General features: G+C 41.3%; 1 protein-coding gene across 2 annotated transcripts; it reads right to left on the reverse strand.

Moving 5' to 3' along the window:
- Nucleotides 1-6,142: 6,142 nt before the first annotated feature.
- Nucleotides 6,143-24,298, reverse strand: gtse1 (G-2 and S-phase expressed 1). Of its 2 annotated transcripts, none has more exons than XM_044192844.1 (15): nucleotides 24,163-24,298; nucleotides 23,828-23,897; nucleotides 23,670-23,727; nucleotides 21,097-21,751; nucleotides 19,903-20,064; nucleotides 19,590-19,725; nucleotides 18,225-18,623; nucleotides 17,442-17,496; nucleotides 16,021-16,248; nucleotides 15,656-15,881; nucleotides 13,054-13,170; nucleotides 8,498-11,601; nucleotides 8,005-8,254; nucleotides 7,028-7,165; nucleotides 6,143-6,702 (listed from the first exon to the last, which is right to left on the reverse strand). In XM_044192844.1, exons 2-12 carry the CDS (start codon nucleotides 23,847-23,849, stop codon nucleotides 11,515-11,517), a joined length of 2,145 nt encoding a protein of 714 aa, XP_044048779.1. In that variant the 5' UTR covers nucleotides 23,850-23,897; nucleotides 24,163-24,298; the 3' UTR covers nucleotides 6,143-6,702; nucleotides 7,028-7,165; nucleotides 8,005-8,254; nucleotides 8,498-11,514. The 2 variants fall into 2 exon arrangements, with proteins under 2 accessions (XP_044048779.1, XP_044048780.1); XM_044192845.1 differs by having other exon boundaries at nucleotides 23,828-23,867; nucleotides 24,163-24,270.
- Nucleotides 24,299-27,173: the final 2,875 nt, after the last annotated feature.

Genomic DNA, 27,173 nt, shown 5'->3' on the forward strand with positions numbered 1-27,173 from the left:
GCAACTACCAGAGAAAAGAACAAACAGGTCAAGATTTCACAATACCTTCTGCTTTAGGTGCTGTCAATCAACTTGCAGGTTGAATCCTGTTTACTACTACTGGCTACATGTCAACATATCAAGCCTGTTGCAATAAATCTTGGTGTCCTGTTTGATAGCAATTTATGTTTTGAGCAACATATCACTAAGCTTGTCCAATCATGTTTTTATCACCTCAGAAACTTTGCAAAAATTCAATCTATTTTAAATCTTAGTGATGCAGAAACTGTTGTACATGCTTTTATCTCCTCACGCCTCGATTATTGTAACAGCCTGTTCACTTGTCTTAATCAAAAAACTTTGAAACGACTGCAGACTGTACAGATCTCAGCTGCTCGGCTGTTAACCAGGACGAAGAGGTTCGACCACATCACATCTGTTGCCTCTTTACATTGGCTCCCTGTTGGTTTTAGGATTGACTTTAAGATCTTATTGATTACTTTTAAAGCTCTCCATGGCCTGGCTCCAGACTATATTTTAGACCTTGCAATCCCTTATGAACCTTCACGTAGTTTGAGATCTTCGGGCAGAGGTCTCCTGTCTGTTCCTGAGTCCAGGATGAAAACTAAGGGGGACAGAGCTTTTGACATTAGGGCCCCGAGGCTCTGGAACAACCTGCCCGAAGAAATTAGGTTGTCTGAGTCAGTGTCTTCGTTTAAGTCTCTTCTCAAAACACATTTTTATCGGAAAGCATATCCTGATCTTCCCCGAACTGGCTGTTTATTTTATTGCTTTTGTTTATTTTATGTATTTTATTTCTTAATATTTCATCATTCACTGTGGTATTTTATTTCTCTTGTTGTGAAGCACTTTGTTTTGATAAGTGCTCTATAAATAAAGTTGTATTATTATTATTAATAACTCTTTCAATGTACATTTAGGCAGCTGTGTATTATTTTGAGATAGCATGCTAACTAGCACTAAGGACGGTGTAGTCCCTCATTCGTCCAGGAGTGTTCTATCGTAGAAAAGGTTTCAGTCGTAGTCATCTGGACACTGTTTTCAGAATCAAGACGTTTCGGCTCCCATCTGGAAGTCATTTGGAGTCATTGTGACCACAATTGAGAATGACTAGCACTTAGCACAATGTACATCTGAGGCTGATGGGAATGTTATTAGTTTTGCAGGTATTTAGGTCATAAACTGAAATAATATTGGACATAATTTAATTTTGACCTGACGGTGCTAAATGTTACACTTCATCATGAGGATGACATGAATGTCTGAATCAAATTTCATGACAGTCCATCCAATAGCTTTTCAGACATTCATTCAAAACCTTATATGTGAACCTCATGGTGGCGTTACAGTCAGGGGATCACCAAAATCCGTAGGATTCATCCTCTGGGGACCATGAGTGTCTGTACCAAATTTCATGACAATCCATCCAAAAGTTGTTGAGACATTTTAGTCCGGACCAAAGTGGTAGACAGACCGACCGACCTTGCCATCCCTAAAGCCATGCCACTATCATGGCTAAAAACCTGTGCAAGTTGGTGGAAACAGTAAGAGGTTTGTCAAGTCAAATCTTCAGGTGTGTTCCAAATTTCAGTAGGTTAGGAGACTTCTGGAGCTCTCTCTAATTCAGGAGCTGAGACCAAGTCTGAAAATGTAGGGAAGTCAAAAATAAAAGTAAAAAGCAAAACCTCTCATGGAGGGAATTTAAGGAGAGCTTCTGTTCTGACTGCGTCCTGGCCTGAAGTTCAGGGTGGGATTTATAATAATAATACATTTTATTTGAATAGTGCTTTAAAAGGTACACAAGGGCACTTTACAAGACAATAACAGAGACAGTAAAAGCAAAATCAGTATAAAAACAAACTACAATAGTGAAAAAGGAGAAGGGGGGATGGGGGACTAATAGATCACTGATTGAAAGTGGATTTAAATAGTTGGGTTTTGAGTGCAGTTTTGAAAGAGGGGAGTGAGGGAGAATGTCTGAGGTGTTCCAGAGGGAGGGAGCAGCAGTGGAGAAGGCCCTGTCCCCCCAGGTCCGGTGCTTGGACCGGGTGAGAGGGGTGAGAAGGTTGGCGTCGGCGGATCTGAGGTTGTAGACAGGATTATGTCAGTGCAGGGGGCCAGTGAGGTAGGAGGGGGCTAGGTTGTGGAGGGCTTTGTAGGTGATGAGGAGAATTTTGAACTGGATTCTTTATTTCTGTCATAGACTTTATATAAAGATGGACGACGCATCTCCACTTCCTCCCACTGGACAAAAATGAAGCCAAAATATCCCGGATACGGGAGCTGCCATCTTGCGCTGGTGACGTCATTTGGAGCCAGAGTCTGCGCAGTAGTGATCGGAGTTGGAGCCGCGGTATCGTGGTCCCGCCCACAATCCCGGCTGACTCAATCACGAGCCGGCCTCAGCTGTCAATCATGACATGAAACCCCCTTATTATAGCATCAAATAACTAATTAAAACCAAACTTATCAGAAAAACAAACACTTGAGCATACATCAGCGTGATAAGAACTACCTAAAATGACAGAAACCATCTTTGGGAAAAAATGTATTTGTCACATGTACTTTAAATCTTTTAGTTTGGCTCATGTCCCATCTGCTAACATGGAGGGGGCAGGGTTTATGACCTATACTGCAGCCAGCCACCAGGGGCGATCCAGATGTTTTGGCTTCACTTTTGGGGAGCTGTCATGTCGTCCAACTTTATATACAATCTATGATATCTATTGCCACACAGAACAGCATACTGATAGGATCAGGTTACACAGCCATAAACAGTGTCCATTATATAAACAGCAACATTTAAAATGGAAGTAGATTGTTTCACTTTCGATGCTGCTGATCTCTATCACATTGGAGCGTCAACTGAATGGCAACTGAACACTCTGAGGTAGTCTGGGTCTGTATTTGTCAAAGTGAAATTTTAATCTTACACACAAATGTAAGAATAAAAGCTATTAATCAAACTTCTTTTGACTTAAAGGTGGGGCATGTGATTCTAATCCAATACACGTCTTTTTTTGTCAAATTCAGCAAATATATCCTCACGGTCCGCTAGCTGTCCGTTCAGTGTCTGCGCTGAAAAGAAAATCTGTTGTTTGTACACAGCCCTGGCTCTGTAAATGGGAAACAAACAAAGTGGCTCGGACAGAGTGTTGTTGTTCGCTCTATATCATGGTATTTGTCATGGTATTGGATTTCTCCAGAATCGCATTGCCCACCTTTAAATGCAAATCTTACACTATCAAACCTAGAAAATACAAAAAGCCTGATATAATTGATATACTTTTAAAGGACAAGTTAGCTTTTTCATCTGCATTTCAAATGTAATGCTTTTGCTAAATAGAAAAATCTTCTTCTTTTCCTTTCGGCTGTTCCGTTTCAGGGGTCGCCAGAGCGAATCATGTGCCTCCATCTAACCCTGTCCTCTGCATCCTCTTCACTCACACCAATTAACTTCATGTCCTCTCTCACTACATCCATAAATCTCCTCTTTGGTCTTCCTCTAGACCTCCTGCCTGGCAGCTCCAACCTCAGCATCCTTCTACCAATATATTCACAGTCTCTACTCTGGACATGTCCAAACCACCTCAGTCTGGCCTCTCTGACTTTATCTCCGAAACATCTAACATGAGCTGTCCCTCTGATGTACTCATTCCTGATCCTGTCCGTCCTCGTCACTCCCAAAGAGCTCTTAAGCTCTGCTACCTCCAGCTCTGCCTCTTGTCTTTTCTTCAGTGCCACTGTCTCTAAGCTGTACAACATCGCTGGTCTCACCGCCGTTTCCAACACCTTTCCTTTCATTCTTGCTGAGACTCTTTTATCACACAACACACCTGACACTTTTCTCCACCCGCTCCAACCTGCTCGCACTCGCCTCTTCACCTCTTTTCCACAGTCTCCATCGCTCTGAGCCGTTGACCCTAAGTACTTAAAGTCCTGCACCTTCTTCACCTCTGCTCCCTGTAACCTCACCGTTCCACCTGGGTCCCTCTCATTGACACACATGTATTCTGTCTTACTGCGGCTAAGCTTCATTCCTCTGTTTTCCAGAGCAGACCTCCATCTCTCTAGATTTTCCTCCACCTGCTCCCTGCTCTCACTACAAATCACAATGTCATCCGCAAACATCATAGTCCATGGAGATTCCTGTCTAACCTCATCTGTCAGCCTGTCCATCACCAGAGCAAACAAGAAGGGGCTCAGAGCCGATCCTTGATGCAGACCCACCTCCACCTTGAACTCCTCTGTCACACCTACAGCACACCTCACCACGGACTTACAGCTCTCATACATGTCCTGCACCACTCTAACATACTTCTCTGCCACTCCAGACTTCCTCATACAATACCACAGCTCCTCTCTCGGCACCCTGTCATACGCTTTCTCTAAATCTACGAAGACACAATGCAACTCTCTATGACCTTCTCTGTACTTCTCCATCAGCATCCTCAAGGCAAATACTGCATCTGTTGTACTCTTTCCAGGCATGAAACCATATTGCTGCTCACAAATGCTCACCTCTGCCCTTAGCCTAGCTTCCACTACTCTTTCCCACAACTTCATTGCATGGCTCATCAGCTTTATTCCTCTGTAGTTGCCACAGCTCTGCACATCTCCCTTGTTCTTAAAAATTGGCACCAGTACACTTCTCCTCCATTCCTCGGGCATCCTCTCACTCTCCAAGATCTTGTTAAACAAACTAGTCAGAAACTCTACTGCCACCTCTCCTAGACACTTCCATACCTCCACAGGTATGTCATCAGGACCAACTGCCTTTCCACTCTTCATCCTTCAATGTCCTCCTCACTTCACTCTTGCTAATCTTTGCTACTTCCTGCTCCACACCAGTCACCTCTTCTACTCTTTGTTTCCTTTCATTTTCCTCATTCATCAACTCTTCAAAGTACTCCTTCCATCTTCCCATCACACTCCTGGCACCTGTCAATACATTTACATCCTTATCTTTAATCACCCTAACCTGTTGCACATCCTTCCCATCTCTATCTCTTTGTCTGGCCAACCTGTACAAATCCACCTCTCCCCCTCTTTAGTGTCCAACCTAGCATACAAGTCCTCATATGCTCTTTGTTTGGCCTTTGCCACCTCTACCTTCACCTTACGCTGCATCTCCCTGTACTCCTGTCTACTCTCTTCAGTCCTCTGTGTCCCACTTCTTCTTAGCTAACCTCTTTCTCTGTATACACTCTTGAACTTCCTCGTTCCACCACCAAGTCTCCTTGTCCGCTTTCCTCTTTCCAGATGACACACCGAGTACCCTCCTACCTGTCTCCCTGATCACAGTAGCTGTAGTGGTCCAGTCATCTGGGAGCACTTCCTGACCACCCAGAGTCTGTCTCAGCTCCTCCCTGAAAACTACACAACATTCTTCCTTTTTCAACTTCCACCACTTCGTCCTCTGCTCTGCCTTTGTCCTCTTCATCTTCCTCATCACCAGAGTCATTTTACACACTACCATCCTGTGTTGTCTGGCTACACTCTCCCCTACCACTACTTTACAGTCACTGGTCTCTTTCAGATTACAACGTCTACACAAGATGTAGTCCACCTGAGTGCTTCTACCTCCGCTCTTATATGTCACCCTATGTTCCTGCCTTTTCTGGAAGAAAGTATTCACTACAGCCATTTCCATCCTTTTTGCAAAGTCTACCACCATCTGTCCTGCGTTCCTGTCCTGAAGACCAAACCTGCCCATCACATTCTCATCACCTCTATTCCCTTCACCTACATGCCCATTGAAATCTGCACCAATCGCCACTCTCTCACCTCTGGGGATGCTCTGCATCACTTCATCTAACTCACTCCAGAATTTCTCCTTCTCTTCTAACTTACATCCTACCTGTGGGGCATAACCACTCACAATATTGAACATCACCCCTTCAATTTCCAGCTTCAGACTCATCAACCTGTCTGATACTCTTTTCACCTCCAGAACATTCCTCACAAACTTCTCTTTCAGGATAACTCCTACTACTGCATTTATCCAGACTTGGGACTGGCACAAGAAGACACTGGCTTGTGCCCCCTTGTGGTTGCATGCTAAATAGAAAAATAAACAAGCATAATATAATGAAACATTTACCCACTGTATTCTCTGGTATGGAGAGACACTGATAACAAATTTGTTTCAGATTGTGTTTATTAAATGCTTACTGGGAAATGGAACAAAGAAAGAAGAATTTCAGTGCAGAAAGTTCACACTACATATAGCTGTGATATAAATTTTCCACACTCATCTATATATGCAAATGAGACATCATTACATTTGACATCATCAGAGAGTATTTTGCATTGACTACTAAAGACAAAGTTGATGCTTCAGACAACACACCCACTGGCTTTTCAAAATAAAGCTCAGGAAACAAATATGTGATCAAATTTGTGGGTTTTCTTGTGAACTTTTTCACCCTGTTAGACCTCTTTCAACAGAAGGCCATAAGGACGGATGGCACTTTCAACTATCTTCTGCTCTTCTGTTGCTGATGTTCCTTTTGGGATGGGAACCAGCCAGTACTTGTCGTTGTTGTGTTTCTGCCTGTACGTGGGGTTGATACGATTCTGCAGAATCACTCGGTACTTCTTGCCCGTCTTGTTGGAGGTGAATGTTTTGGCGTATTGGATCGCCTCAGAGATGTATGGAGTAGAATAAATCCCCCTGCCATAATACTGACCTGAGCCTGGCTGTTAAAAACAAATAATTAGAATTAGAATTTATTAACGGTCGTAGTATATTGTCTTTAACTCTTTGATTATAGTTTGTAGATATGCAGTAATTAATGAAATACAAACAGTTAAATATAGTATTTCTTTATGGTTGTACAGAAAATAGAAACCACATCATGATCTTTTTCTTTCTCATCTTCTCTGACGTAAGACAAATTTCAAGGTCTGGGAAATACCAAACTACATAGATGTGCCATACCTTAATTATGTTAAAACTGTATGTGTAACTCAGTAATGCAGTTACAAAAATTTACCACTGATAATAAATGATATATAATCGAACCTTGTAGTATCCTTCGATGATGCCGTCAGCACCCATCTTAGATGTCCCATGGTATGACACAGGCCACTCCCCAGGCACTGACTGTGTGCTACGGTATGAAGTTCCCAGCCAGGTATTTCCATCATATTTATCCAGGATCTGTGACAAAATATTTATATGTGACATCAGAAGTTTTTGTTGGTCTCTGCTTGTTTGTGATTGTAAAGATGAAGCAGTGACATTAATTGTCATGAAGGTGTGCAGTCGACCATATGTGGGTGTAAAGTCCACAAGATTTGCAATGGAAAAATATCAAAGTAAAACTGACCCTTGATATCTTCAACAAGGGTAACAGCTGGAAAAATGGGTTTGAGCAAAAGATATCATGCATAACTTTGAAACTGCACTAACTGAAATTTCAAATGAACTCAAATGACTATGTGTAATGTGACACTAATGTTGCTCCATGTCTGCTGGATGTGTGAATGGGCTGCATTCACCATAACAACTATTTATAGTGATAATATGACAATGTTTTTTTACAGCTTTTTCTAAAGACATCAATTCATGCTACTTTAAAAACATGCAGTAATATTTAAGTTGCATTATCAATATTTTTCAATATTGATTCATTCATTGTGCCAAAAATCACGAGAGAAATTCCAGCCTACTGAGCTTTTTAGCATCAGCAAAAGTGCCACAAGACTGATTGTTTCCTAATATGTTGACCATACCAAATTAATAAGACAGTGATATGGTTCATGTTTATCTGTCAGCTTGTTTCAAGGACTGTATGCCCCATAACTTTGCTTTCTGGGGTCAATGAAGTTCAAAAGTAAAATCCCTGATTTTGTGTACAGCACAGTTACACTCCACAAACCCCCAAATGTCCCACCAGCTCACTTGCTTACATTTAACAAAATTTGCAGTTGCATTTCACAAATGAGTTGGAAGGACATATTGGGATTTAAAGTCAAGTAAAACAAAAGCATATTTACCTTGAGGGCAAAACGCTGCCAACCACATGGGCGTTCATACACCTCTCCACCTCTGTAATAAGTCTCGATGTCTTTCAACTTGGTGAAATCATAGTCGAATCTTGGGTCAAAGAATTCATTCTCGTCGATGATGTGATTCCTTCCTGTTACTGTACTAATGTCCACATGGTTCCCTCGGGCACAGCCTGCTGCCTGATCATCACCTTGCAAGACGCTTCGGAGGTGGACAAAGTTGGATCTTGACACCTGGCTGTAATGTAAGAGGAGGAGATGCAATTTCAAAGCACATTAGTGGTCTCTTCTTGCAGTCAGTCACATCTGAATTATATCAAAACTGTTTGTTCACAACTCATTCTGCAAACAGGAAAATGCATTTACAAACTCTCTCATGGCTGCTGTAGATTAAAATCTGTTTAAATCTGTAGTGTGTAACATTTTCAGAAATATCTTCTCAGCATAGATAGTAACAAAAAATCTCATCTCCAATAGTTACCAGGTTTCATCTGCATCCAAGATTGTAGTGATGAAATTCTTGATGAGCAGCTGCTGCTGTGGTGCTCCTCCACAACGGGCAGCTCTGGGAAAAACAGCTTGTGTTTGAACAGAAGTTACATTGGCATTGCAGAGTGTGCACAAAGCTTCTAGTGCAACTTCTCTATCGATCATCTTTACAATTAGTTATAGCGTCTGTCTTCTTTCTGGATGCGATATGGAAAAATAAACTGACTGAAGAACTAAAGCACATATTTATAAGCAGACATCTCTTCACATTATGAGCAATCATTTACAAAAATTGTGCAAATACCAGAGAAAAGAACAAAGGTCAAGGTTTCATAATAACTTCTGCTTTGGGTGTAGTGAATCAGCTTGCATCCTTTTTTTTTTAAGTTACTTTTTACACAGTTACGGGCAAGTACTGCAGGCACACAAACACAGTATGCAAGGGACGTGCTCAGTTTATTTGGCTCTGCATGCATACATGCATACATATATACATATGTGAGAAAACATTTTCTCTTATGACACTGAACAAGAGAAACATTGTACAGCACAAAGTGTCTAAAACTCGCTCATTAAGATCAATTAAAAGGTTCATCACCCAGGAATATATGTTTTTTCTCCATGTGGCCCTTGGCATGAAAAGTTTGGACACCCCCTCAAATACAGATTTACAGTGTGTTGCGCTTGAGTAGCAAATTTACAAAACACATCCAACCAACTCCAGGAATAAACAAGAACAGGACTGCCACACCTCTCTGGCACAACTGCAGTATGATTCTGAAGTATTTCAGAAAAAGAACACACCCTGCTTCTTATAACGTTTCTGCTTTAACCAGTTTGAGATTTGTTTTTCATTGGAAATGCAATTACAAGGAATTCTTGCATGCATGACAAAACATGACAGCCCTTTTTATTTGGGCAGAAAAGAGGAAGAAGAATCTGAGAATGGTTCATCAGCATCGTTCCAGCCCAGTTTAATACACCAGAGTAATACACTCTTTCAATGTACATTTGGACATGTTTGTATTGTTTTAAGAAATACTTTAAAAATGTGTACCTATCCTTTAACTCACTTTTCATTTATCTTAGTTATTGAGTCATTCTGTGTTTGTTTTAACATCCTTCTGGTTATTATCTATGCCCATCCAAGAAAGATGCTCCTTATAACTCCAGAACTTGCCTGAGAATCATGATGTTTTTAAGTTTCCTTCAGTATCAAAGTAATCCAGTGATAGTTGTCTGTACACCCATGGGTACATTACAAATGCAAACTGCTAATAGCTCATTTTGCATACTGTTAATGGTGCAAATTTGCAAACACGTAACCAACTATTAATGGCTAAATAAAAAATGGGGCTCAAGTTGTAGCTTACAGTTAACTAACCGACTCTATGGCAGTTGTCTTTAAAACTCACTGCTTAGACACTGTGTCCAGTCCTCTATTTCTCTTCACTGGACGTTACTACTCTCCCATAATGGTCACCTCACAATAGGATTCCCCTGTCGATGCTCACAATTCTCTGTAGGTGTCTGAGCTCCCAAACACCCACATAATGTGCACCTATGAGTAAGGGAGTGGCGATTATTTTATCATCCATTTCAAGTTTTAGTGCAGAGCCACAGCTCAAATAAAGTCCACCTCACTGTGATGAAGTTCTCTCTGTAGCGTTTACACTCTCTCCATCCACCATCTCATCCAAATTTAGCATTTTCCCTCCCTTTTCCACACAGATTGCAGTATAATTTAATAAGGCAAACTCTCATTGATGAATGTCCGCTTCTTTAGTACAGGAACACGCAAGAAGCTGAGATCTGTATTTCTGTGAAATGTGCTCCTTAGACCGAACACGACTAAAAGTCTACAGCCGTGCTAGCGACTTTGAGGCGTCAACATGCTAATATGCTGATGTTAAGCAGGTATAATGTCTAATTACTGTTTATATTAATTGTTCACCATCTATGTTTAGCGTGTTAGCACTTGCCAAACTAGCACTAAGCACAAAGTACAGCTGAGGCTGATGGGAATGTCATTAGTTTTGCAGGTATTTGGGTCATAAACCAAAGTATTGGACAGAATTTAATTTTGACCTGATCATGAGAATAACATGAATGTCTTTACCAAATTTCATGACAGTCCATCCAATAGTTGTTCAGACATTCACTCAAAACCTTATATGTGAACCTCATGGTGGCGTTACAGTCAGGGGATCACCAAAATCGGCAGGATTCACCCTCTGGGAACCATGATTGTCTGTACTAAATTTCATGACAATCCATCCAATAGTCGTTGAGACATTTTAGTCCGGACCAAAGTGGCGGACCGACCGATCAACCGACCTCTGCATTTTCGCTACTAGTACAGCGCCACCAGGCGTTCTGAAGCGATAAATACTGCGCCGACCAATACAGAAGATGCAAGACCCTTGTTTTTCATCTTTTGACACATTTAAGACCAAAGTTTTACTTTGACTGGCTTTATACATACCAGCAGCTCCTGGGCTCCATTTCCAAAAGCATCTAAATGCTAAGATGGTGTCAGACTGCTGATCAACTTAGTAAATAAATAAATAAAATAAAAAATTTAAAAAACAAAAACAACTGCTGACTGAACTGTTACATTTTACATAGTTTTTATTTGTAACTGTCAAATTAAAATTCTTCTTTTTAGTTTGGTCATGAGTGAGGCTCAGAAATATTCAGGAACAATCAGGCTTCCATGTTGATGGACTGAGATCAGCAGCACAAACACACGGAGCATGAACCTTTCCAGTAGTGACATTAACAACATTTATTTAGACATCAATAAGAGCAGCAAGACGGAGACAAATAAAAGTACAATCAGGTGCAACTTGCGAATATTTTCATCATTTAAAACATAATACTCACTGAAAAAAAACACCAAAACTGTAGTTAATTTAACTGGATTATTTGGAGTTTCTGAAGACAGAAACCTGCCGAGTCCAGTTTACTGCAGAGACCATCAGATCCAGGTCTTCAGGAGGATCCGGATCAGAAGGACAGGTTGATGAGTGGAGCGTTGTTCTCCCTCTTGTCTTCTGGACTCCACTTGATGAGCGGGGAGCTCAGGTCGATCAGCTGATGAAACAAATAAAAAAAAAACTGTTGAAAACACCACCACTACTCAATTCAAATTTGTAGAAGTCCATTTTCGCTTTCATATTAAATAATTTTTTCACTTTAAGTAATTTTTTTTCCCTGTTCTGTAGACTCATAAATCTAGTTTGGTCGTGTCTAGATGGTAACCCTTGATTTGCGAAACTCTAGCGAGATTTGTACACGTTTCTTCATGTTGTGCGCTCCTGAACCTAAACAAGTAGTTTTGTTGCCTAAAGCTAAATCTTGCGAGTTTGCGCAAATCCAGGGTTACCATCTAGACAGGATCATCTGTGACTCTGATGTAAAACAATAAAACCAACATGATGAAAAGGTGGAGGGAATATTTATACGATAGCTGAAGACTACACACGATGTTCACTATATGCCCAAAAGTATGTGCACTGTCAAATATTCCCTCCATGTGTGATAGTTGAACATCTCATTCCAACACCTGCTGCTTTAACAGCCTCCACTATTCAGGTTTCAGGCTCTACACCAGCTTTTGGAACCTGGCTGCAGGGATTTGCTCCCATTCAGACACAAGAGCATTAGTGAGGCCAAACACTAATGTTGGGCGATAAGGTCTGGCTCGCAGTCAGCGTTTCAGTTCATCCCAAAGTTACTGGATGGAGTTGAGGTCAGAGCTCTGTGCAGGTCAGTCAAGTTCTTCCACACCAAACTGGGAAAATCAATTCTTTATGAACTTGGCTTTGTGCACAGGGCGTTGTCATGTTGAAACAGGAAAGGGCCAAACACAAACTGTTGCCACAGAGCTGCACTTTGAAACAAGAATGTGTCCTTTATTTAACCCCAAAGACATAAGCAGTTTGGTGTGTTAGCCAAAGATCCCTTAATTTAGCAATTCATTTGAAAAAAAAACAAAAACAAAACAAAAAACTAAACTCTTTAAAAACACCTCTAAATGTAAAAAGCCCTTATTAACAAACTATGCATGACTTAATTTACACATCAATTTGAAATATTTGACAAATCCATTAATTATCAATTAACATTCATTTGCTGCAGCTAGAACATTAGACTGATGTCATCTCTGCTCGTCTCCTACACACCAAATCTAGAGCAACACCAGCATCCATCCATTAATTAATCAATCATTTAATCGAGAATATAGGGCAAATACACCATAAAATGTACCAAATAACATTGAATGAATTTTTACATTAATTTAAAAATGAAACCTTTGAGGTATAAAGTTAAGGGATTCTGTTTAATACAGGTTGGAAGAACACTACTGTTTAAAATATTAGTTATTGTATAAAAACAGACCCAGACAAAAAGTACACTGAAGGTCATGGGCAGGGCCGTCCACATACTTTTGGACGTGTAATGCAACTTCACATATGAATGCTGTAATATTTTAACAACATATCGTCTGTGTTTGTGGATATAAGCAGGTGAGGTGTCAGTTACCTGAGTTGTGGTGCAGGTCTTGTTACTGGTCCGGATCAGGTCGGGGGTGTTGGTCAAGTCGATGAGCAGTTTCTCTTGAGGCTGCAGAGTCGGGGCTGGAAGATCCAACAGGAGAACCTGAAGAGAGAACAGAGAACGCGTCAGAGTGATGAAGATCTGTGAGGAAGCAGCTGATCAGACTGAACAGATCATGAACCTGTAGTTTCAGTCTGTGACTGCAGAATCAGCTCTGAATTTGATGAAAATCTTTTAGGGTTTTTCATAATGGGGTTGGGGCCATCCTGCCAGTGGAAAGCTTTTATTGTGAAGGCGCAAATAGCAGGAAATGTTAAGCAGTAACTTGACAGCTCCAATACGGCTGAAAGCAATCAGTAAACAGTAAAATAAGGCAGATATCTGAAAGTACAAACAGGAACACAGGAGTGAAACTAAACTCCAGAGATTCAGGTAGAAGCTTCAAAAGTCCTGAGAGCTGAACACAGACAGACTTATAGCGCTTTTCTCACAACACACAAGTTTAGCCACAGAAGATACAGCTAAGGGGAGGAGACTAGGGCTGTGTGTTATGACGATATATATCGTGCGCGATAGAGCATAAAATGAAACGATATCTTATTACATTTTATTCTTATTCGCAAATCACACTCCATACGGCAATATTTTTCGTCATTTGGACGTCGCTTTGCGTTCTTCCGCATGGCTGCAGGCAGGAATTTTGCATGAAGGCAACACAAACAACCATAGAGGAGAGTGAACCTGACACAAAACGGGCTAATTCCGAACAGGGGAAGGACTCCGACCAGCTTGTACCTAGAAGAGGGGCTACTTCTGTCGCATGGACGTGGTTTGGATATGAAAAGTCTGACACGGACCAGAAACCGCACTTACTGCAAATTATGCCGCAGAACAGTCCACCACAACAGACTTAAACACCACTAACTCTTACCACCTACGCAAGAATCATGTCAAACAGTACGGCGAATGTCTCTGGACGAGGGCCACAAAAAGTACAGTCGAGTGATATATATAGTATTTTAGATTTTGTTACATGCTTAATTGAAAATCTGCAGAAAAGGTTATAAAATAAAACGAGAAAAATAATCAAATATGAGTAAATACCTTTTATTTGTCGAGCATCTAATTCAAAATGTAATAAGGAATAGGCCTTTCCATGGGGTCATTTTATATAAACTATTTTTTATTATTATTATTATTATTATTATTATTATTATTATTATAAAACTTTATTTATAGAGCACTTATCAAAACAAAGTACAAAGTGCTTCACAGAGAAAAATAAAATACCACAGTGAATGATAAAATACATAAAAACCAATAAAATAAACAGCCAGTTCAGGTAAAATCAGGATCTGCTTTCAGATAAAAATGTGTTTTGAGAAGAGACTTAAACGAAGACACTGACTCAGACAACCTAATTTCTTCGGGCAAGTTGTTCCAGAGCCTCGGGGCCCTGATGTCAAAAGCTCTGTCCCCCTTAGTTTTCATCCTGGACTCAGGAACAGACCCCTGCCCGAAGATCTCAAAGTACGTGAAGGTTCATAAGGGATTACAAGGTCTAAAATATAGTCTGGAGCCATGAAGAGCCTTAAAAGTAATCAATAAGATCTTAAAAATAAATCCTAAAACAAACAGGGAGCCAATGTAAAGAGGCTTAAACAGGTGTGATGTGGTCATATTTATTCATTGAATTTGCAGAAAATCCCCCATCCCCTGCTGTGAGGCTGTCATGGAAACGCATGTAATCACGGCTTGGCACAGCGCGGCTAAAGCGGACCTGCCTGGGCCCACCTGCCTGGAAAAACCTTATTTGTTTCATAAAGTTTATTTACAATCAGTGAAGAGACAAAAGTGACACTGTCATGTTCAGCAGTCAAAGATTTTACACATCACCAGGATCGAAAGCTGCGACGAAACCACAAACTGACAAGACCAAAAACTGCTTTGAGACTAAAATTTCTGACGAGACCACAAACTGCAACAAGACGCAAACCTGCGGGGTGAGACGCAGGACTCTAGTTGGAGGTTCATCAAAGATTTTAATTTGAGCCCATTAGCGTGGCTCCTTTAGGGAACAGGGCAGTGCGCAGTAAGTGTATTGACGATCGGAGCAGAGGGAAAGGGTAGCAGTGAAGTTGTCTAGTGACAATAAATGTACAGTGTAGGTTACAGTTTGCCCATGAATAAACGCTGCAGCTCCTCAATACCCAAGACGTTCCCGTGTCTTGCTTCCCAGCCCCTGGGTAAAAGCGAAGGTGGTCAGCATCAACTTTAGCCCTGGAGGAAAACAAAGTCTTCCCTGTGCTTCCCAACCACGGTCTGAAAGCTGCGGCAGGAACGGTTAACACTATGCTTAAGTTACCTTATTAAGCAGATCATGACTATAAAAAAAATATTTTAATTACTAGTCACAGTGATAAACTACTCTTATTAGCTTTTTACTCGCAAAGCTTTTATTGCATTTTCAATGACAAGATTTTACTCGACCGTTTATCGATCAAACCCTAATCCACAGGCAGATGATAAACACTGACGTCACGCAAATGTACAACTTGTGTGTGTGTTTATGTGTGTGACCTCTGACCTCCTGTGTCTTGCTGTTGCTTTCCTCTGTAGTTTCCAGTTCGATCAGGTTTCTGCTGGGCTCTGATTCGCCCTGACTCAGTGCTCCAGGACATGTGCTCTCTGATTGGTCAGGCTGTGGAGGGCTAGAGGGCGGGGCAGCATGGGGCTCCTCCTCCTCCAGACAGAAGGGCTGGATGTCGGGAGCATCAGCAGGCTCTGCCTCCTGTGTGCCTGAGGGGGCGGGGCTACACAGAAACAACACAGTGATAAACAACAAAGTGAGACCTCTGCATGTGTTGTCATAGTAACCGGCAGGTGAACTGTCGCAGTAGGACCGCCCAGACCAGCGTTCCTATTGGTCGACAGAAGTTTAAAGCATTTCACCTGCAGCTTCTCTCTCTCCTGGCCGAGGTGGAGCCGGGGGCGGGGTCACAGTTAGAGGGAGGCGGCCTGGTGAGCCGGGTCTGGTTGGTGGGCGTGGCTACAGGGATGGCAGACATCCTGCGCCTCACTGGAGTGGGGAGGGCGGAGGGACGGCGTGCCTTCACCTGCAGCGACCTGCAGCCGCCAGCAGAGGGCGTTAAAGGACCAGCAGAGGGCTTCTGAGGAAGACTACAGGAGAGGAAGGAGTTTACTGATGACATCACTGATCTGTCAGAATTTAACTTTAGACTTAAAACGCAGCACAGAGCGACATGACACCTCTTTTACCTGGATGACATGTTTATTATCTAGCAATATCCCTCAGGACTTAAAGTTATCTCCAGTTACACCTGGCTGTCATTGATTATGACGGGCTGAGTGATCAAGTGTTCAGAGCAGATAATCAGTTCTTTTGTTTTACTAGAATTAAAGCTCTCTGTGGAGTTCTCTTGTAAACAAAGGAGGGCTGGGCAATATGGCTTATGAAAAATATCCCAATTTTTTTAGGCTATACATCTTGATATTTTCCCATTTTCTCCAAAACAACATACATCTCACTTGCAGGGGCCCGAGGATACCAGGTCTTTATTCCTAATTCCCTCTGTCTGTATGTTTAGCCTCCTTGTTTTCTGATCTGCTCCCGTTTTGCAGTGTTAAATTTACTGCATTATGCTGTTGAAAGCAACAATTTTTTAATAAAGGTAAAATGTGTGACAAAACAGCATTATAATGAAGTACTGAAGTGCTGCAGAGATGCCCTGGCCTTCAAATCTTGTTCTCCAGATGTAAGAAAACATGTTTGTTTGGTACAGACACCAACAAATGTCACGTTGTCGTGATTTTAATAGTTTTTTCAGTGAAAATATCGTGCGGCCCTATATCGGATATATTCGGTATATCCCCCAGCCCTAAAACAAAGTTATTTTTACATTTAGTGTTTCTCACCAAACACACTAGTCCTCAAGTAAGAACATTTTTGTATCCTTATCCTAAAACTTTCTTACTTTTTAGTAACAAGTCACCAAACTCTCTTAACTCATTGCTCATTTCAGCAAGATCAATGCCACCTGTTCAGGAGTATGCGCACACTTGTGAGATTTGATTGCTTACAAACTCTACGCCCCCCAAATTGCTACATAAGACAACCTGTTCTGCTCTGTTTGTGGGCATGTTTCATTCAAAACAAATTACCCAATAGTAAAAATGAGAATTTCACACTGTAGAGCTTGAAGCGTGGAACAATTTCAGCAGTGTCAGTAAGTCTGAGGTATTTTCATACACATGAAGAATGTAAATGTACAGCTGACTAAAACAAAATACAGCTGACTACATGTTTACAGTGACGGTGGTGTAGTGTAGTGGTGGAATGTGAGATCATCTACCTGTCCACACTGCTCGTTGACATCAGCCTCTTTGGCTTCAACATCTTTGAGACGTCTGGAGACGAAACACAAAGAAAGAGACAGAGTGAGTGAGAGAGAGACAGACAGGTGTATCAGAAAATCAAATACAGAAACCGAAGACTTAATTTAGTTTGAACAAAAAGATTAAAATTCATCAGTTCAGTCCTGAAGGTGAAGACCAGAATCTGCATTCCTTTAGGCACTGAAAGTCTCAAATTAAGTTTGTCCTTATTTACCAAAGAACCACACTGAGGTTCTGTAAAGGTAATATGGAAGAAAAGTGGCACAGCTGAAAATTGTGCATTTGGTCTTATGCAGTATGTATTTTAAGGCTTTCCTGTTTAGAGGCACCACATACAGGAGGAGGGTATGGAAATGTATACATATATCTGCTGGTGTCCAGCATAAAGTCTAACGTAGCAGATCTATTCTTAGTAATTATCTCTCTAAATTGAAAAAATGCACAATCACCCCTGACAATAATATGCAACAAGGCCTGTAAATATTCCCCACAGAGTTGTGTTTGTCACAGCGCCACCATGTGGTGCAGCTGAAGATTGGCTGCTGTGGCTGAGTTCAGTCTTCAGGAGCAAAATTAACACTTCTGGGGTCTCTGGGGTTTGGTCTGATGTTTTCTGAACACAAACAGAATAACAGTTTTCTGAATAAACTCCACGATGAAACAAACTGATGTAAAATTGATCCGATGACTGAAAAACAGACATTAAAACTGACAGCTCTTACATCATCAGTGCCCCTTACCATCTCCGTGGGGGACTCCTCTGACTCCTCCACTGGACGTCGGTGGGACCAGAGCCTCAGGTTTGGATTTGTTCTTCAATCCGCTCTGCGGCCGCACTAAGGCTGTGGTGGGGATGGAGGCTGCCCTCTCCAAAACTCTCTTGGCAGGTGTTGCCTGGAGGGGCGTGGCCTCAGCCCTCTTCAGCGGTGTGGATCTTGTGGCTTTGGCGCGTTCCACCTCAGACAGCTTCCTGGCCTGGGCGGACAGTGAGCGGCGGCCGGCGGCAGAGGACACTGGCTCTGCGGTGGCGTAAACGGTGCAGCGGCGCGGCCTGCTGTGATTGGCCTGTCTGCTGATGTTGCTGGGGGCGGGGCCAGTGGAGCCACTCAGACTCCGGTTCAGAGAAGAGTTCAGTTTCCCTATGAGGAGACACAACACCTGTACTGCTGCACTGTACTGTTCTGATTGAATGATGAGAGCAGAGGGAAGCAGGGTAGTTAGCTGGTTAGTTTGTAGTCAGCTGGTTAGTTAGCTGTTAGCCAGTTAGCTGGTTGTTGTTAAGTTAGCATTTAGCAGTTAGCTGGTGAATGTTTAGTTAGAAGCAGCTGCTCAGTCAGCAGGTAACTATTAGCTGTTAGCATTGTACAAAATACAGGGGATCTGGGACCCCTTAATTAACACCTAGGACCCCCTGACAATCTAATTTTGGGTGAGTCTCAAAATTCCAGCTCATTATACTGTTTATCTATACTGCAAAGTGTACTTTTGTGTTGAAATGTTGAAAGGTGACAAGCAGCACATAAAATGTGACTGACAGTGAACAGTGTTTTTATGTGTTGTTTGTAGAAGCTGGTAGATGTAGTCACCTGCCCAAATATCAAGACGACAACGTACTTCATAGCAAGTCGAGACCTCAATTCATTCTCCGGCTAGCTGCTAGCACCTGTTGATTTTGCAAAGCGCACCGGGCTATGGGAGCCATGTTGCTCAAACGTGCAGAGTATGCCTTGGAGTTGGGTCAGACTGAGGTCAAATCACGTTCCCACCACAAACTAACCGCTCCAGAATTTGTTTATGACCGGACCCAGACCGGTTTGTGTTTGGTCAGTTGGTTAGGAGATTTGCCGGTGCGGGTACAGGTTTGCAAACTGGAACTGTAAAGGACATTTTTCTAAATGTTTTTACTAACATGTTGTAATAGTTCACATCACATCGGATGGATAATTGTTAGTTAACGTGTGACTGATGTAGGCCTATTGTGTTTTGGAAGACCAGCTTTTGGAAGCTGGTAGCCATTAGCAGTTACTAGCATACCTTTAGTGGGGGGGAGACACAGACAAATGGTAGATGTTTGGGTATTAGTTAGCTGTTAGCAGTTAGAGTACCTTTAGCAGGGGACAGAGAGAGGCTGGAGTTGAAGCTGGACACTGAGGACGAGGATGATGACGTGTTCTTCCTGTCTGTCACCCTCCTGCTCTGAATGGGCGGAGCTTTCACACCTGACAGGTTTCTCACAACACTCTGACGGACAAAAAATGATCAGTTATTTCCACACGGTGTCAGGATGTTTATAATAATATACATAAATCAATATCACCATTACATTAAATGTGTTTGGCTGGTGTGACTGACTCTCCTCAACTGCTTGACCGGATTTCCATGATAAAAACCAGAATCAGTTTTGAACAGGTGAGTTACCTTGGTGGGCGGAGCTAGCATGCGTTTTCCCAGCAGGCTGGAGTTGAGGGAGGAGTCGCTGATGTCAGAAGCCACGCTCGCCGAATCAGAGAGCAGATCCTCATATGACTCTGCCCTGCAGGCGGGATGAGGGGATGGGCTACGTTTCCACCCCCCCACTGCCTGAAACAGGAAAAAAAAAAAAAAAAAAAGAGCCAACAGATGACATCAACACATCTTCATTCATCTATTAACACAGTAGTATCCAAACTGGGGGTCGGGATCCCTGTAATGGGTCGCCAGATAACTGAGGGGTCATAGATGATCAGTGGGAGAAGAAAAAGACAAAGTTCTGTAACACAAACCTGTATCCTCACAAAAACATAAATAAAATTTCCCTGTGGGATCCTGGAATTTTTAACATGCGTGTGCCTGTTAGCTGGTAACAGCATGAACTGAAACAAAGACGACTTCTGTCCAAGCCTCATTAATTCTACCGCACAACTGTGGTACTGAAATTCTCAAGTCTGTGTAGTAGTGGCAGTGTATTTTTCCACCAGTGAACTTATAAAAAGGAGCTGTTGTTCTACTACCACATAAACTAAAGAATAGCATCAGAAAAATTAAATAAACACTATTTTATGGATAATTATTTATGTGTTTAATATCCAACTTCATTAATAAGTAAATCTGGGAAAAGAGTGATATATTGATCATTTCAAAATCACTGGAAAACCTTCAACCCTACCGATCATATTGGGTACCTGTACAAAAACCTAAATGTAAAAAAACAAAAAAATAGTTCCTATTTCTTGGCCAGGAGCAACAAGTTACTGGATTTTCCACTGGTTGCCTGGCAACTCCTCCAGCCATGAAATGGTACATACATAATCTCCTGTAAAACAACAAATTGTCATTTTTACACTTCAGATTTTGTAACAATTAAACATACGAGATATAACGTGTTAATTAGCTTTAGAGATGCTGGGAACCGGATTTTTGTTACCTTTGACACAGGCTGTTTCCCCATTTCCAGTCTTTGTGCTAAGCTAAGAGCTGCTGGATGCAGTTTTTACCGTACAGACATGAGCGGTATTCATCTTCTTATATAACTGTCCACAAGAAACTGAATAAGCCTGTTTCCCAAACTTTTGGTGTTATAGACTGAATGCTTCACCTGTGAATTCTAAAGTAAAAAACAAACTTCTCTCCTACTTTGCTCGGTGGTTGCAGTCTGGTTTTCTCCACTCTGCTCTTGGTGGCTAAACAGGAAGTTTTTGGGGCAGCCGGTTTGCTCGGCAGCACAATGCCGACGCCCAGCGTGGCTTTCCCTCGCAGCCCCGTCCTGGGCTGAGGTTTGACCCCGACCACAGGGCTGGAGGTGCTGAGTCTGGAGGTGGATGAAGCTGCGTTGGCGGAGACATGTCGGGTGGATGAAGCTGCACTGGAGCAGCTTCCTCTCAGCAGGCTGTGCTGGACAGCAGGCGGCAGCTGCATCATGGGACTGTCCTGCACGCAGAAGGTCTGGCGTTTGATGGGGCTGAGTGCACTGACGGTCTGACCGAGCACACCCAGTTTGGACTCAGCGTCCTGGACAAACTCCTCCCTGTCGTTTGTGTTGTCAGTGGTCATGTTGGTGGTCTCGTCGTCCTCGCCGTGTGGCCGGCTCAGTTCGCCACTCTGCAGCTGGTCGGCTAGTCTGTGGGCTTCCTGACACACAGCCTCTAGCTGATCGCCGGTCAGCGGACTCCAGCTCGCTCGCACGCCACTGCCGTCCTCGAGCAGAGACACCGTGTTATTAGAGACACACCTCTCTTTACGGCTGACCGGACCCACGAACACCTCATCTTCATCATCGTCACCTTTGGAGCTGCAGAGCAGAGAGAGACATCATGGCTGAAACGAACACAAACAGCTCACAGCAGTGATGATTCAAGGGACTCAGACCTGCAAACTCAAGAAGGATGAAGACCTTGACAGCTCCAAAACTGAGCTCAATGTTTTACAGTTTTAACACGTAAATGTTCACATTTCAGTTTTTTTAATAATATAATATTTGTTAAGTCAAACAAAAAGATGAGACCTGTCATGAAGTCTTACATTTAATGTAGTACCAGTAGTTGACCAGCAGATTTCACCATTTTGACTGTTCAGAACAATAAGCTTTCCATCATAATTGTAATATAACAAAAAGAATGCATGCAATGTAGGCTAAATCTCTGTGTGATTATTTACTAATCTATAATCATGTCTACTTTCACAATTAATAGAAACCATTAACGATTAACCTGATATTATATGTTAAATAATGTTGTGGGCCAACAGACTTTAAAGCTACTGCCGATTAAACCCGGAAAGCAAAATGCTTAACGCTTGGTTTTTTGTTTTCCCCAAGAATTTTTTGGAGCTTTCTCAAAACCATCTGAAATGTATTTTAATATTTTTCCAATTGTGAGCAGCTCCTCCGTTTCCATTGTGCACCCATTTGAGGCCTCAGCACTCCTTACGTTGCTTACTGCATATTCTATGCAAACCTTAGGGGACAAAATCACGAGTGTATGTTTTTTTCCCAGAAATAGGTTTTTATCTTCAAAAAAAAGGTATTTTCCTTATTTTAATAATAAAAAGATTTGCTTGGGCCAAAACCAACTTTTAAATCCAATATTTTCACAGTGCCACTCACAGCCCCAGCCTGCCATAGGCAGCGTAGTGAAGAAGAGGAGCAGAGTGGAGAAGCTCAGTCTGTGGAATTATTGGATTTGAAAAAGGTTGGTTTTGCCCCTGGCAGACATTTTATCATTCTTGGCAGACAATAGATATCGATGAGATCATAAGAATTACCACTGAAGATACAAACTGCTGGATTACAGGTAAAACATAAATAAACAAACAATTGACTTCCCCTCAAGGTTTGCATAAGATATGTGACCAAATCACAGAAAACAAAGAGTGCTGAGGTCACAGATGGGGGTACCAAAAACCAAGCTGTTCTAAATGTGCACACTGACTTTTAAGAGTAGACTTCATTTTTTCACTTTTATACTGTGAACACACCACAGATTGTAAAGCAGCTGAGAATTTGTGTGAAGTCTGGTACTGTGACCCAGACAGAGGTTTAGCCTGGGAGGCTGCGTCAGATGAGCCCCTCTCTTGTGTAGGCCCAGGACCAGTGGGCTCTGCAGCGGGTGATTAAAACCGCCAACAATGTCATTGGTACCGATCTACCGAGCATCAGCAACACTGGCGAGATGAGGTGCCTGCGCAGAGCCCAAAGGATACTAAAAGACAATACTAAAAGACTGATCACCCTGCTGCCATCTAGCAAGCCATACAGAAGAATTGCTACCTAAATATTTTGCAATATAACTTGCAAAGTACACAGATATTGCACATATTGTGCATCTGTATACGAACACATATGTATATAAATAACTGTATATCTTCATTGTAAATGTGATTTAGTTTTCCTTTATTATTTCTTCCTTTAGTGCTACTTTCACACACACTTTGTTCTATTTTATTGTTTTATTCTATTTAATTTAAAATATTTGTTTATAAATGTTGTGTGTGTGTGTGTAGCGTGGAGGGGGCTACAACTGCATTTCATTGTGCAATCCTGTACTGTATATTGACAGTAAAGCGGAACCTATATGTTAATAATGATTTCACCTGATGAGTTACATGACAGTACATTTTTATAAAAAGTATTGGTATCAGTGTGAGTATTGGTGATTCTGGCCCGCAGTACCCGAAACCGAGTTTAACAGCAACCGTCATGTGTTTCCTACCTGGCAGGTGACAGAGAAACATCGAAGTCAAACTTCTCATCAGGCAGAAAGAACAGATCTGTTAAGAGACACAAACACGGTTCATAAAACACACCAACACGGTGTTAACTGTGTGTAAGTTACAAATGCTGACTCAGGGTGAGTGAGTGTTAACTTACCGCTGTTAGCTCGACAGTCCATCCCGCTGTTGGTTCTTCTCTGTTGGAAACAGATTGATCCGGATCAGACCTGCAGCGGCACATTCAGCTCTGACATTAAACTATAATATATATAATGTTGTACACTAACACTCTGACAAACAGCGGAGAAACACGAACTTTAATCGCCATGCTAACTTTAACGTTAGCCTGCTAGCCCGTTAGTTAACCTGCTAATGTTAAATCAAACGTTTGCTGATATGAGATTTAAAACTGAGAATTTAAACATGAAGTTTGGTTCACATTGCACAGAGTCACTGTTTAATTAAAGTCAAAAACAAAAACAAACTACAAACCTCAAGTTCCTCTGAAAACTCACAAATTTTCTTTTCTGCTCCGCATTCAAACTGCGACACGAAAACACATAACCACACAAACAATTCAAATCTTCTGCGCTGTTGGTCACGTGACACCGACGCACTCAGCCATTGGTTGGCAGTGTATGACGGAAGCGTGAGCAGAGTTATGGGGATTGTAGTCCAAAGAAATAAAAACTGGTTTCCGGGTTTGAATCCGACTTAAATCTAATTCCAATAAACTTTAAATTAACTTTCACATTAACAAAACAGATAATTAATGAAATAATAATAATAATAACGTCCATAAATAAATTAATATAATTCCTTTACAGCAACATCCCATTGATTTTCTACAACTGTAGCTATTTAGTAAGTAAAACCTGACCTTTCTGAGTTTGGGGATCGTTTATGAAGGGATAGACTGAAGGAAGAAAGAAGAAAAGAGCAAAAGAAAGAAAGTAGAAAAAGGAACAGTCACTAAACATCTCTGAGGAATACTGTGAGCACGATAGTCGGATTATTTGGGTTTAGGTTCAGAATTTAATAAATTCATTAATGCATTTTGATATTATTTTATAGTTCAAAATATATTTATGTATTCATATTTACGTGCATCCATTTGTTACATTTTAATTGTTGTTTTCCTGTACTCCCTGTACTGTTGTTTTTGTGTAATATTATTGTTCCTTAAATAAAATAAAATAAAATAAATAAAACAAAACAGGCAAACAAAAAAATACATTGACAGACCTTATGGAAACACAACAGGTTTAAATGTAGAATAGACTTAAAGCTAAGAGGACATTTTGTGTCACAGAAACACGTCTGAAGAGGTTGACAAAACAATCCCACCACAAGGTCCATTTAGAAGCTGTTCTGGAGCTTTCAGTCGTATCACATGATCTTCCACAGCATATGAACTTTAGCCTGTTGTCATGGAAATGTAGATGTTGAAATTTCCCGGTGTGTCTGGAGAGGACTGAGGGTGCTGTAACTTCACGGCCGCTGTGGATGAAGTGTCGGCTCAGGAGGCACACACCGAGTGTCTTTTGTAATCTAATGATGATACTTTTAATGGGCAAAATAAATGTTTTTGTAAAAATTCACATATTTATTACAAAAATCTTCCATAGACCCTCTGCAATACTGACCAGGAAAAATTAGCTCAACTAATTTGACAAAATGGAAATGATGATCTGATTAAAAAATAGATATATGTTCACATGTTGAGACACCTGAACCATGTTGCGATTGGGAGTGTGTGAAAACTAGTTATCAAGCGAGCAGAGAAGAGTAAACTGAGAAAAATGGTTGAAATAGTTAGGTAAAATGGATCAAATGCTAAAAGTCAAATATAACAAGTTGAAAGTAATGGATAAAAGCTCAAAGTAGGCTCATGGATAAATGGTTGACATAGTTAGCTAAAAGTAATGGCTAGATACTCAGTGATGGGAGAGGTACTCAGATCCTTTACTTAAGTAAAAAAAAAAAAAAAAAAGGGAAGTTTTTCCTTGCCACTGTTGCCAAGTGCTTGCTCATGGTGGGATTTGTTGGGTCTCTGTAAATAATATTTTAAAGAGTACGGTCTACACCTGCTCTATAGGAAAAGTGCATTGAGATAACTTCTGTTATGAATTGGCGCTATATAAATAAATTGAACTGAAAGTAAAAGTACTAATACCACACTGTGAAAATATTCCACTACAAGTAAAAGTCCTGCATTTAAAACCTTACTTAAGTAAAGTATCTAAGTATTATCAGCATAATTTACTTAAAGTATCAAAAGTAAAAGTACTCATGGTTCAGTAAAATGCTCCGTGTCAGTGTTTTCCTATTATACCTGATGTTTCTGGATTAATATTATTGCTGCATTAATGTGTATGTTGCATTTTACTGCTGTAGATGTTTAAGGTTGCACTAATCTTAAGATACCCAAACAGTACATAATCTACAGCAATATTCATATTCTATAAGATCATCATATGTTTGTCCTGTTTTCCAGCTAATCCAATGGGGGGATTTAAATAGTTTATTTATCTTAAGTGGGAGAGTTTTCTCAGCCCATAAGGAAACACTTCATCCTTCAGTTTATCAGAAAATTTCTAATTAAAAATCACAAAATTTGGAGATATGTGGTTTTCACTGGGCAGGAAGGGTTTGAAAATTGTAATCTGAAAAGTAACTAAAGCTGTCAGACAAATACAGTGGAGTAGAAAGTACAATATTTGCCTCTGAGATGTAGTGGAGTAAGTACAGAACTTGAGTAAACGTACTTAGTTATACTTATATAGTTACAGGTTCTGCCTCTCCAAGTGGTGGTAGTATAAAAGCAAGCTTGACCAAACCGGCCTAAACTTTGACAGTTCACTTGTAGAAAGAAATTAATATAACAACATCCACTATTTATATAATTAATAGTGTTAAACAGCAGTTTAAAATCAGTTCAAATGAACACATTTGAACATGCCGGGTGGTGTCGATGAACGGGTACTTGAGGTCATCCAACATGGCTGTGGGGGTCCATCATCACCTCCCCGCCATACTGACCGCAGTAACAAACGCTCACACAGGTGTTCGATCACCTGTTCTCTTTACCTTTACTCTCAGTGTGTTTGAGCAGCAGTGAGGAGCTGAAGAACAAACAGCTCACACTCATCAACAGGGAGACGACCACTGGTTTCAGCCTGGTTGTACTGGGCAGCTTCCAGTGTGAAGCAGGAACTCACATTCTGCAAATGCTCCACCAGGGGGAGCTGTTGTTACCTGTCAGGCAGCTTTACTGGATGTCATTTAACATCCTCCATCAACAGTGAGGACAAAGAACAGCACAGGTACAGTACAGGTGTGTTCACTGTCACTGTGTCCCATCAGAGGAACATTAACCACCAGAACTGGACCAGGCAACTGCTGAGCCTCATTCAGCCTGAAAACCAACCAGTTAAAGTCAAATTCCACCAAAAATCTATTTCCGATCAAACACAGGTTGATTGATTGGATTGTTTACATTA

Source organism: Siniperca chuatsi, linkage group LG4, assembly GCF_020085105.1.
Source record: "Siniperca chuatsi isolate FFG_IHB_CAS linkage group LG4, ASM2008510v1, whole genome shotgun sequence".
Lineage (NCBI taxonomy): Eukaryota > Metazoa > Chordata > Actinopteri > Centrarchiformes > Sinipercidae > Siniperca > Siniperca chuatsi.